Source organism: Lethenteron reissneri, chromosome 10, assembly GCF_015708825.2.
Source record: "Lethenteron reissneri isolate LAM-NWPU_2019-01 chromosome 10, ASM1570882v1, whole genome shotgun sequence".
Lineage (NCBI taxonomy): Eukaryota > Metazoa > Chordata > Hyperoartia > Petromyzontiformes > Petromyzontidae > Lethenteron > Lethenteron reissneri.
The window spans coordinates 13858963-13871263 of NC_083788.1; the positions used below are offsets into that span (position 1 = coordinate 13858963).

General features: G+C 55.1%; 1 protein-coding gene across 1 annotated transcript in view; it reads left to right on the plus strand.

The window, feature by feature from the left end:
* Positions 1-860: 860 nt before the first annotated feature.
* The window catches only part of CA10 (carbonic anhydrase 10), a 173727-nt gene continuing 162286 nt past the window's right edge, over positions 861-12301 (plus strand). Inside the window, exons 1-2 of the mRNA XM_061549546.1 lie at positions 861-1756; positions 4501-4657. Coding sequence (XP_061405530.1) covers positions 4594-4657 — 64 coding nt within the window. The 5' untranslated portion in view covers positions 861-1756; positions 4501-4593. The remainder of the gene's footprint in view (positions 1757-4500; positions 4658-12301) is intronic.

The following is a 12301-nucleotide window of genomic DNA, read 5'->3' on the forward strand; positions in this document are numbered from 1 at the left end:
GGTGTGCGCGAGGGAGGAGGCTCCCTCTCTCGCGACTGGTTTACTGGCTTGTACCACCGCCACCGCAGCCGTTGTTGTTGTTGTGGTTGTTGTGGTTGTTGTGGTTGTTGTTGTTGTTCCCCTGGTTCCACCGCTTCTGCCGAACGCACGTGATGGTGAGACTCGGTGACTCCACGTGTCCCCGTCACTGTTCGCACTCACCACCCCCCCCCCCTTATTTAATTCATGTCGCACGTGTCCTTTAATTCGAATTACTTCATATGTAATTTGAGGGGTTGATTGTGGCTCAATAGCTACTGCGAGTCTGACTATTTATACGCCTTTTTGATAAAACTGGAGATTAGTAAACGTTGCAATAAATGTCTCATCAGGCCCCATGGTGTAAGCAAGTGCGGTCTCCAACTCCGATCGTCCACCCTGCGTCTCTCGCCTCTCTATGAATGTGCTACGCAGGAGGCCCAATGCCCGAAACGTCGCCTGTTATATATTTTTTTTAAATTACAAGGCGCCAGTGTCGTCGATGAATGAGCCGAGTTATGTTTTGTTTGAATAATGATTAAGGCGCGGCGCCGGCGTGAAGGCGAACGCAGGAGTGACACTCTCGTCTGGTCAAGGCCCCTCGTGTTGGCGGCGGAGTCTCTCATTCGTTTCTTCGCCGAATTTATTTTTGAGTTGCTGATGATTGATCGTCCGGGCCAAATAAACCCACCCACACAACATAGACAGGCGGAGGCTGGGGGGGGGGGGGGGCTATGTGGGGGGGGGGGGGGGTTATGGGGGATGCTACGCGGTGGGGGGGCTATAGGGGCGAAACAGTCACGCACGCGCACGCACGCGCATTCACGCGCGCGCGTGCACACGCGGGCGCTCCGGCGAGCGGAGCGGTGTGGAACTCGGAGCGCGCGAGGTAAAGCGTTGGCGCCGTGCGACCCCGCGTCGGAGTTTTTGGAGTGACCGGACGAAAATTTACGACGGAGAGAGAGAAGAGAGAGAAGGGCCCATTCATAATAAAGGGAACGGCCGAGCGAGGGAAGAGCACGGAAAGAAAGAGCGCCGCGCACACGGTGGTCGCGGTCTCCAGCCAACGATCGGCTGCTGCAAGCATCGTGTTAGATTATAAAATAAATATATAAAGGGTGCGTTACAATTACATAGTGTAAATAATATAGTGGTGACACACCTAGTATAAATGTAATTCTCGCCCAAGCACTGCACGCTATATATCGTCATATATACAAAGCAAGCCGTGTAGTTGGACGACAGACCGTGTGGTAAACGCGTCCGCGTGCGTCTGATGCAAATCTCTCGCACGTCGCGCGCGAGCTCCGCGCATCCAGCGGCAGCAGCAGCGGAGAGCGGCGCGGGTAGCCGGAGCCCTCGGCGCGGGAGGGGTGGGGGGGGGGGACCTCGAGAGGAACGATTCCAGCGGCGGTGTCGGTGGCGACGCACGGGGCACACGCCCCGCACAGCGCAGCAGCAGCGGCAGGAAGCATGGTGAGCGGATAACGAGTCGCTGCTAGCAGCAGCAGCAGCAGCAGCGGCATCAGCAGCAGCAGCGGCGGCATCAGCAGCAGCAGCGGCGGCATCAGCAGCAGCAGCAGCGGCGGCATCAGCAGCAGCTGCAAGCGGCAAAAGCGCAAGCGGAGAGAATATCGCATTCTTCGCCTGCAAAAGTGGATCCTCCTCTCTCCAGTTCTTCACCATCGTCGTCGTCGTCACCGTCGTCGTCGTCACCACCAGCCGGACGGCCTGCGAGGTGCGCAAAGCGAGGATTGCCTGCAGTCTGTCGCGACTCGTCACGACTGGGCGCCCTGACGGAGCGTCGCGACCCTTGCCCGAGAGAGGAGCGCGTGCCGCTGCGCGTGCCCGCGAGTGCGCGCGCGTCCGTGCGTCGCTGTCTGCGCGCCTGCCCGCGTGTGCGTGTGCTTGCGCGTGACTCTTGTTAGCACCGTCGGCGGCCAGAGTCAATCTACTGCTGGATGAATCTCTCCTAATCATTCCTCCTAGCTCCTACAACACGAGCTGACGTGTAGGTTCGCGTGCGCTGCGTCCACTGCGGTGGTATTCGGCCGGCGTATTGCACGCCCGGCGTCGGATATTTTCAGTGTATGCAGGGATTTAATGCGGACGTTTATGGGGATATTGATTGTTTGTAAATATGCGGCACGTAGAAACAGGATACACGGGGATTACGTCGAGCGAGGGCTAGAGGAACGCGCGGATTGGAGAACAAACGCAGGCGAAAGACGTGAGCCAAAACTGCGAAGGAAAGTCAAATTGGGCAGGGCGCGTCGCTAGGAGGGTGGCAGAATGAAGCAGCGGCAGCCGAGGAATGGAACGCGTCCGAGAGGACGTGAACCGAGGAGATGGAGCGGCGAAATCCGCTCGTGGTGCGCGGGTGCTGGGTTCATCCTCACGTCGCAGGGCCGTGGGAGATGGCTGTGGTTTGGGCGGACGCCTTCATCCAACAGTGGATTGAGAATGGCTGTTTATGTTGATGTAAATATGTAGCTGCGCATGAAGTGAGCGAATGCGTGTGGTGCACGTTCGTGGCGAGGGTTGATGGATCACGCAAATGCGTGGAACTCCCAAAAGGAACCCAGCAGAGCTTTTAGGTGGCCAGGAGATGGCAGTACAGCAAAGTGCGTTCAACGAATCAATGAATCTGGGTTCAATTAATCTGTGCGGAGCCTGGAGCGTTGTCATCCCCTGGGGTGCCGTGGCGTTGGGATTCCCGCGGGCTCGAAGGTTTCCTCCCAGGTGAAGCCAAAAGTCTCAATTCATGGGATCGGCCAAAACGATCCCAATGCAGGACTCTCCTGAAAATAGTCTTGAGGTTTTAACCTGAATAATCAGAGGAAATTATTATCAATGTTGTTATTATTATTATTATTCCAAAGTTGTAATGAAACCAAGGGCGCTGTTACGCTGGAGAGTAGAATACTGCGAGAAGCCGCACGCGCCTTCAACCCGATCGTGGCGGTGAGCGATGCGATCAGCCGGTCACGGACTCGTGCTTCACTAATTGGCTACATGTGTTGAACGTGAACTGGCAGAACTCAAGACGCGTGCATTAGCGGCGACTAGCTAACGAGCAACGTCTTTTGATGAGTATCCGCTTTGCAGAGTTTCGCACGACTAATATTAGGTAATTGTATGCGCACTGAGGGGCTCGTAATTAAAACTCACTGATGTGCTTCGTGCGTGCATTAGTAGAGCATCACTTAATAAGCAGGTGCAGACTTCATTTCATCCGAAACTGTCCCCCCCAATAACCCGTCCCCACTCCCCCCCCAATCCCCCCCACCTCCCCCCCAATCACCCCCCCCCCCCCATTTCCCCCCATCCCCCCCACTTCCCCCCCAATAACCCCCCCCCATTTCCCCCCATCTCCCCCACCTCCCCCCCAATAACCCCCCCCATTTCCCCCCATCCCCCTGACCTCCCCCCCAATAACCCCCCCCCCCCCATTTACCCCCATCCCCCCCACCTCCCCCCCAATAACCCCCCCCCCATTTCCCCCCATCCCCCCGACCCCCCCCCCAATAACCCCCCCTCCATTTCCCCCATCCCTCCCACCTCCCCCCAATCAACCCCCCCCACTTCCCCCCCAATCCCCCCCAATCCCCCCACCTCCCCCCCAATCCCCCCACTTCCCCCCCCCCACCTCCCTGTCGAGGGGAGGTGGGGGGGTGGCCCCGGGAGATATTCCATAATAATTGTGAATTATTTGTAATTCACTCGGTTGGCAGTGGTGCACAAAGAACAGACTCGTCACATCCGTCAATTACACTGTGGCCTTGGACATTTAAAAAAACAATATAGGCGACGTTTCGGGCAATGGTCCTCCACATCATATAGAGGCCAGAGAGGTGCAGGCGTTGCTCTATGCTCTCTGAAGAGGGGCCATTGCCTGAAACGTTGCATATAATGCAGTTTTATTGGCAAACGTGTGGTGTCTTTTATGATGATGATAATAAGTATGCCCTTACCCAGGCATGCCTTGCTTGGTGAGTCTCGAGGCTGCTTGTCAGTCGCGTGTGTCTGGTTGGGCTGTGTGGCCACTTTTTGCATCAACGAACCCGAACCTGCGGGTGATACTCAACAACCAAAACAACTCCGCACAGATGCACTCAAGAATCCATCGCTGCACTCCCGTCTCCGAGCCACCTCCGCCCCCCATTCCCGAGGCTGGGTGCCGCATGACGGGCTGCTGCTAATCCGGCTCAGCGGCGCTGCGCTTTGCTCCGGAGATCGGGCGTCGTGAACGCAGTTTCACTTCGGTCTGCGTTCCACACCGAAACGGTTCTCTCTCTCTCTCTTTCTCTCTCCCCTCCCTCTTTCTCTCTCTCTCTCTGTCCCCCCCCCTCTCTCTCCCCTCTCTCTCCAACCCCCCCCCCCTCTCTCTCTCTCTGCTCTCTCTGTCCCCCCCTCTCTCTCCCCTCTCTCTCTCTGTCCCCCCTCTCTCCCCCCTCTCTCTATCTCCTTGCTGCCCTGCAGATAATCGCGCTGGACCTATTAACGGAACGCAGCTAAATCGCGTTCACGGACGGGGACTCTCTCTGGAGTTGATGCACCGCATCGGACGCAAACATGGGATGTTCTCTAGAAGTGCTGCTGCTGCTGCTCCACACGAGCCTGCTGTTGGGCTCTGCAGGTGAGATTTGTTTGCATAGTCCACCTACGTCGCGCGCGCCTGTTGGTACAGCAGGACGTCACCCCACGACTCCGGTTTTCCGCGGGTGTTGTTGAGTTCTTCCTCCTACAATTATCCGTGACTGTTCGCGTCCCCCCACCTTGCGTTGTTGATTTCGGGACGACTTCCTTATTGTGTGCCGATAAGATGGAGTTGGAGCTTCAGAATCGTCCCATTATCTGCTATTTTTCAAAATAGTCGCGTTATCTGCTGATGAAGCCGCGGGTGACAGGATATGTCGCGTATGGGGGCTCTGCTATTTATATTACTTAAGTTTATAATGAAATAATTATAATATACATTTCTGAAAAATTTCCGTATAGCCTTTAACAGACTGTTGGTGCAAGTGCTGTTAGCGAACATTAATGAAGGCCGGCACGGCACACGATGGGGTGGGTGGCCAACACCACGCCCGGCCGCCTTTGTCTCCCCAGTTCTGATGTTTATACTACCGCATTATGTGTTCGTGCAAGGGTGAGTCGACCCAGGGGAGGCCAAGGTCGAGTTCAAATATTCGCCACTGATACTGCTTGTGAGCGGCAATTGAACTCTGTTCCCTGTGTTCGCAGACGCAGCGCGCTAACCACTGCACCACCGCTCCCCACTAACACTACAATTCACACGCGTTCTATGTAGGCTGGCTCGGACATTTTCACCAAATGTTGCGGGTTGCCCATCCTATTAGAACCGAGCACGTGACAATATTAAAATAGGTCATTATGTAACTGTGTACAGCACTGTATATATAGACACACACCCCAATGTCACATTACCCAGTGGGTAACTCTCGACAATTACAATTATTATTCATGGCATTAGAACGACCCAAACATCGCGCGTGTGTGCATGCTAGTCGTGTTGATGTGTGTGCATGCTAGTCGTGTTGATGTGTGTGCACTGTGCGTCGCTGTTAGCGCGGCCAACACCAGTGACAATTATCTGAACCGGTGCCTCGGTGAACTCGCCTCACATGAGTACCCGGTGCAATGTGTAAGCATCGCCATTGGGAGACAAAGGCGGTCGGTCATGGAGTAGCCCACCCACCCCCTCGTGTGCCGTGCCGGCCTTCATACGTGCTCGCGAACAGCACTTTCCCCAAACGTCCGTTAGGCCTTTACGGGGGATCTTTGTCTCTATATTTACATACCCGGGGTGAAATCGCTTCATGTGGAGGTGCTGGGTGGATTGTTGCATCCATCGCAGGATCGAGAAAGCTGGCAGCGACTTGAGGAGGCAATGGATTGACTGTTGACCAATCCAGCAGTGAGTTGATCAGGGTGATGTTGATTGGTTAATACGTCATATATATGTGTGTGTCGCTCGGTGATTGATTGCACGGCAATAACATTACAAGGACAATGCAGCCAGGTGTACATTCATAATTATCATCGCTCCGTGCCAGGCTGTTGTGCAGGAAAATGTTAAATCCATAATAACTCACAGCGCTTTGTTATTCCATCGCCGGTGAAGGAGATCTCCTCCATACTGCGCCAGCCATGACTATTCTTCACTGAGATGGTCAGAATGGGTTGACTGCTTCAGACATCGCTCGCCACTGACGTTAGCCGTGGCTGTGAATAGTAAATCGGGTTCACGGCGCCGTGTTGCAGCCACGTCGCCGCCGTTGGCCGTGGCCACGATTTGAAACTCGCACCCAAGGGCCCCGACGGTGAATGTGACAATTGTTGCCATCTTCACGGTTTGTACTCCCTGCTGTAATTCGGTGACGGTGGAATTGGCCATAGCCTCCTGTAGCCACGCATTACATATTCTTCAATAACACGCTGGCCTTAAAAGTAAAAATAGATTATATAGATGTTTCAGGCAATAGCCCTTCTTTATAGCACATCACAAAACCTCACTTACTTTATATATCTCTTTTTTATTTCCAGGCCACGGTGGTATTGACGAATGCGTTAATATAAAAATGTTGGTGCTTTTGCGCCATTGCCAATGCAGCAGCAGCATCAGCACCAAATTATATAAACATACGCACGGCGCAAATGGGTGCCATGCCGTGTGCAATGGGTCCTCGGGAGAGGCTGCAGCATTGAGCGCTCGAGTCGGAAGCGAGCGGCCACCACGAACTCCCTCCCCGGCATCTCGAGCCAAAATGTGCCGCAAATCCTCACGAGCTGTCGAGGGGCCATCATCAGTGGCGGATGCGCGCCCAGAAATACAAACAAACAAATACACAATCACACAAACACCGGGGTTCGAATCATTCCACGATACAACATTTATTGCGCATAAAAAAAATGTCTTCATTAAGTAATATGACGTATATAAAATGCATTGGGAATGATACGTAATTTATTTAGGATTTGTACGCGTGTGAAAAATCTCAAATGGCCCGTGGCATTTCTAACGGCTGTCCAAAACTGTCGAGTGATAACTCCCCCCCCCACACCCCCCCCCCACACACCCCCCCACACACCCCCCCACACACCCCCCCCACACACCCCCCTCCACACCCCCCCACACACCCCCCCACATCCGCCTCCTCCCCCGTCTACCTCCGGCTGGTTACACCTCTGCTCCACCGCACATGCTAATGTCGTATCATGGGGGCAAGCGTAGCTGAATTTCAAACAAGTGTCAGATTGCACATCTGGGTACATCTTTTAGTGTGGTCCCCTCTCTCCCCTCTCGCCCTCCCTCCCCTACCTGCCTACCTCCCTTCCTCTCCCCCTCCCTCCCTCCATCCACTCCCTCCCCCCCTCCCTCCATCCACTCCCTCCCCTCTCCCCCTCTCCCCCTCCCTCCCTCTTTTTAAAGTGCATTATATTAGCAGAGTCACGTGACGGCATATTTAACGTATTGCCATCTGCACGTGGCGACTGCAAGAGAATGACAACGGTCGTCGCGATATCACCGCCGTGTGAATGGCCGCTGGCCCATTGAGCAGTGAGCGCGGGTCCGTGTCTGCAGCGTGGACGTCTGCAGGTGACGGGGTTATCGGCACGGCTCCGCGTGATACTCGGTGTCGCAATGTCACGAAGCGCCGAGGCAGCCCTCCCCGCGCGTACGCGGCGACGCTCTGCGAGAATGCGGAATCGGGACTCTTTGTTCGGACCGTAGGAGTGGAGCTGTCCCATCGGACGCGTCGGTAATCCACGCATCGTGGGCGCGGCAGCATCCCGTGGCATGTCGGGCGGTGGGCACGCGAGCCGAGCGTTGGCAGCAGCGTTCAGACCGCGCGCGCGTCTGCCGACGGCGGCTGGATTACTAATAGAGCCCAGCAGGGCTCCCCCGAGTTGGGTGGGGGAGCGGGGGGGGGGCTGTTTGTTTGCAATATTCAAGTCGCGCGTCACGTTGGGTCCCGCTGTTAGGATTGTGAACGTCCCTCCCCCCCACCCCACACCATCCACGCGAGAAGCGCTCCGAGTGAGGCACGGCGAGCCGGCTGGAACTACAAAACGAGCGATTAGCTCCGAGTCTGTCGGTGCCCGAGGCATTCTCGCCGATTCCTTTGAGAGCCGCGACTCTGAGCGTGGCGGCGACACCTGTAATTGAACTGCAGTGCGAGGGGGAGCGGGGAGGGGGTAAACTTTGGGCCAATTCCTCCGCTGGGGTCCCAGCATTCGCAGCCCCACACCTTCCCCGCGTGGCCGCTGTTACATGATAGGGATTACTCGCTTGGGTAATTGTGGGCAAATTGGAGCGGGCGAATTCCACGTACCGCTGATAAATAAATACCCTCACTGCTATGAGAAGAGAGCGTGGGGCCGCCTCGTCGCAACCTGCACAGCTGCCACAACGAGAACACGAACAAACACGTACGTGGAGCGAGCCCGCGGTAGTAATCGGCGTATTTTAAATCTCTTGACTGCCACGAAGCGAAGCTCTGAATGAACGCGTGCGTTCTCGTAATGCGTGCGTTTGGCGTCGAAGCGGAAACGAATGCGTGGTCCACGCGTCACAGCGGAATTAGACACAAAACCACTCGACAAGGGTTCCGTGTCAACAACACTGTGGCCTTAAAATGAAAATGCATAGATATCGGTGACGTTTCAGGCAATGGCCCGTCTTGTCCCTTCTTCGTAGCACATATACACCAGTAGTGTAATAGAGACGGCAGCCGCGCACGCACGCACACACACACATGCACACACACACACGCACGTACGCACGCACACACACGCACGTACGCACGCACACACACGCACGTACGCACGCACACACATGCACGCACACACGCAAACACACGCACGCACACACACACGCACACACACACGCACGCATGCACAGACACACACACGCCCGGTGTGGATGTTCGCGCCACGCGCGCGTCCCGTGGCTGCCAGGGTGCCCGCACCACTGCTGCTGCTGGCAGTGAGCGAGTTGCTGGATTTCAGGCGGGTGGCGGTCGGGCGCAGGTGCTGCCTGTTGGGGGGGTGAGGTGCCCGGTGTTGGGGTGGGTTCGATGGGGGGGGGGGGGGGCTCTGCTGGAGTCCCCCGGTTCGGAGCCAGCCGGAGAGCGCGCGAGCGGCGGCTGCTCGGGCCGCGTGCGGCTGCGCCCGCTTTGGGTGTCCACGGCGGCACGGGGGGGTCACTAAACGCTCGCCGCAGCCGCGGGGGTCGTCACGGAGTCGAGGTGCGGAGGAGCGAGGGGATGGCATTGGTTTTGGCACCGTGCACGGTTGTGCTGTGATCACTTCCCATTTTTTTGCCGACGTATTGACTCTAGACTCACTCGTTAATTCACTATTTTATTTTACTTCTCTTTAATAGACTTGCCATTTTCCTGTAAAGGAACTATTTTTTGTTATACTCATATTAACAACTCCACACGCAATAAAGATTCAACCTGAATAATGCTATAATTAATCATGCATATCGTTTCAGCTCTGTGTTACTAACTGGCTTGGGGGTGGAAGGAAGGGTGGGGGAGTGGAAACGGTGGTTAGCGGGGAGTGATTTCTGCCAATTAGTGCAGATCCAGACGCGTGCAGCAGCCAGCCCTTAATCTTGTACACTTGTTAATACCCACCCCCCCTCCTCGCGCCATTGATCAAAACTGCATCTCACAAACGCTGTAGGGTTTTTGTAACGTGCACAGTTCGCGCACGGAGGCGCGGGAGTGGAAACCCACGGGCGAAGCGGCGGGAAGACGGTCAGAACCGGCGCCAGTAATTGCCCGAGCTCTGTGATCCTACATTGTGGTTGCTTGGCCAACCCCTGCGGCCGCCCGCTCATCTCCATAGTGGCCACGCGGCACACTCTTGCTGGGAGCCCCAGTTGCAAGCCCTCGTTGATGACCCCAGTGGGCCCGTGCGCCTACGACTGCGAGACCCTCTGTGCCCGGCGGCACAACAAGCAAGAGGGCACGTGGGGTGCCACGTGCGGTGCCATGTGCGGTGCCACGTGCGGTGCCACGTGCACCTGCCGCTCTTGCCGCCGCCGCTCAGCCCCTTGCCAAACCTCCAGGGTGCCCCGGGCGGTCGCAGTTTTCTTGCAAATTGGCGAATGTGTCTGCGAGAAAAAAACGAAACGAATACAATAAAAAAAACCGCATCGATACATCTCTTCCCGTGGGTCAAGTTTTGTCGCTGCCTCCTCCTAGCTCCTGCTGCTGCTGCTCGTCCTTCAAATCGAGACTCGTGGCAGATTCTCGCGCGGGCACGCACGCTTCTCCACTGCGGCTCTTTCATCGGCCACGTCTTCTTTTTTGCCAACAAAAAAGTGCATTGTGATCATCTTGTCTTTGTTCACAACGAAAAATAACTTTTAACAAATATGACCGATTAATAGCAGCAGTGATGCAGTGACAGACAACTGTAGATGGGTTTCATTATTAAACCGTGCTGATGAGTCCCAATGAGGACGAAACCGGTGCACAGTCGTCTATCACCGTGTCGCTGCTGTTGTCATTCGGTCACAATATCATTGTGATGGTGACCTAAGACGAGAGGAGCACAATGCACCTGCAGAACGGAAAGATGCTGTAAGTTCGCTACTGGACACGTTTCTGTGTCGCTCTTTAAGCGTCTCGTTTTTTTCCCCGGCCGGCCACGCGTATTGCGTTGTGCTGGGGGGTTTCTCAGCGTCACCCAGATGTTGCTCGTCTCCAGATTCACACGGTGACGTGTTCAGAGAAACCCAGAAATGACGGCAGACGCGCTAACTCATCACCACCGATTATTTGTGCTGCTGTTCATTCAAGGGAGCTGCTGCGTTGGTCGCATTGCAGCTCGTAGGTTGCAATGGAGGTGGTTGGTTGCAATGGAGCTCGTTGGTTGCATTGCAGCTCGTAGGTTGCAATGGAGGTGGTTGGTTGCAATGGAGGTAGTTGGTTGCAATGGAGGTAGCTGGTTGCAATGGAGGTCGTTGGTTGCAATGGAGATAGTTGGTTGCAATGGAGGTCGTTGGTTGCATTGCAGCTCGTTGGTTGCAATGGAGGTGGTTGGTTGCAATGGAAGTCGTTGGTTGCAATGGAACTCGTTGGTTGCTATGGAGGTTTTTGGTTGCTATGGAGGTCGTTGGTTGCAATGGAGGTCGTTGGTTGCAATGGAGGTGGTTGGTTGCAATGGAACTCGTTGGTTGCAATGGAGCTCGTTGGTTGCAATGGAACTCGTTGGTTGCATTGGAGCTCGTTGGTTGCAATGGAAGTGGTTGGTTGCAATGGAGGTCGTTGGTTGCAATGGAGGTCGTTGGTTGCAATGGAGGTCGTTGGTTGCAATGGAACTCGTTGGTTGCATTGGAGCTCGTTGGTTGCAATGGAAGTGGTTGGTTGCAATGGAGGTCGTTGGTTGCAATGGAGGTCGTTGGTTGCAATGGAGGTCGTTGGTTGCAATGGAGGTGGTTGGTTGCAGTGGAGGTCGTTGGTTGCAATGGAGCTAGTTGGTTGCAATAGAACTCGTTGGTTGCAATGGAGCTCGTTGGTTGCAATGGAAGTGGTTGGTTGCAATGGAGGTGGTGGGTTGCAATGGAGGTCGTTGGTTGCAATGGAGGTCGTTGGTTGCAATGGAGGTCGTTGGTGGCAATGGAGGTGGTTGGTTGCAATGGAGGTGGTTGGTTGCAATGGAGGTGGTTGGTTGCAATGGAGGTCGTTGGTTGCAATGGAGGTGGTTGGTTGCATTGGAGCTCGTTGGTTGCAATGGAGGTGGTTGGTTGCAATGGAGGTCGTTGGTTGCAATGGAGGTCGTTGGTTGCAATGGAGGTCGTTGGTTGCAATGGAGGTGGTTGGTTGCAATGGAGGTGGTTGGTTGCAATGGAGGTGGTTGGTTGCAATGGAGGTCGTTGGTTGCAATGGAGGTCGTTGGTTGCAATGGAGGTCGTTGGTTGCAATGGAGCTCGTTTGTTGCAATGGAGGTGGTTGGTTGCAATGGAGGTCGTTGGTTGCAATGGAACTCTTTGGTTGCAATGGAGGTCGTTGGTTGCAATGGAGGTCGTTGGTTGCAATGGAGGTCGTTGGTTGCAATGGAGGTGGTTGGTTGCAATGGAGGTCGTTGGTTGCAATGGAGGTCGTTGTTTGCAATGGAGGTCGTTGGTTGCAATGGAGGTGGTTGGTTGCATTGGAGGTCGTTGGTTGCATTGGAGCTCGTTGGTTGCAATGGAGGTGGTTGGTTGCAATGGAGGTGGTTGGTTGCAATGGAGGTCGTT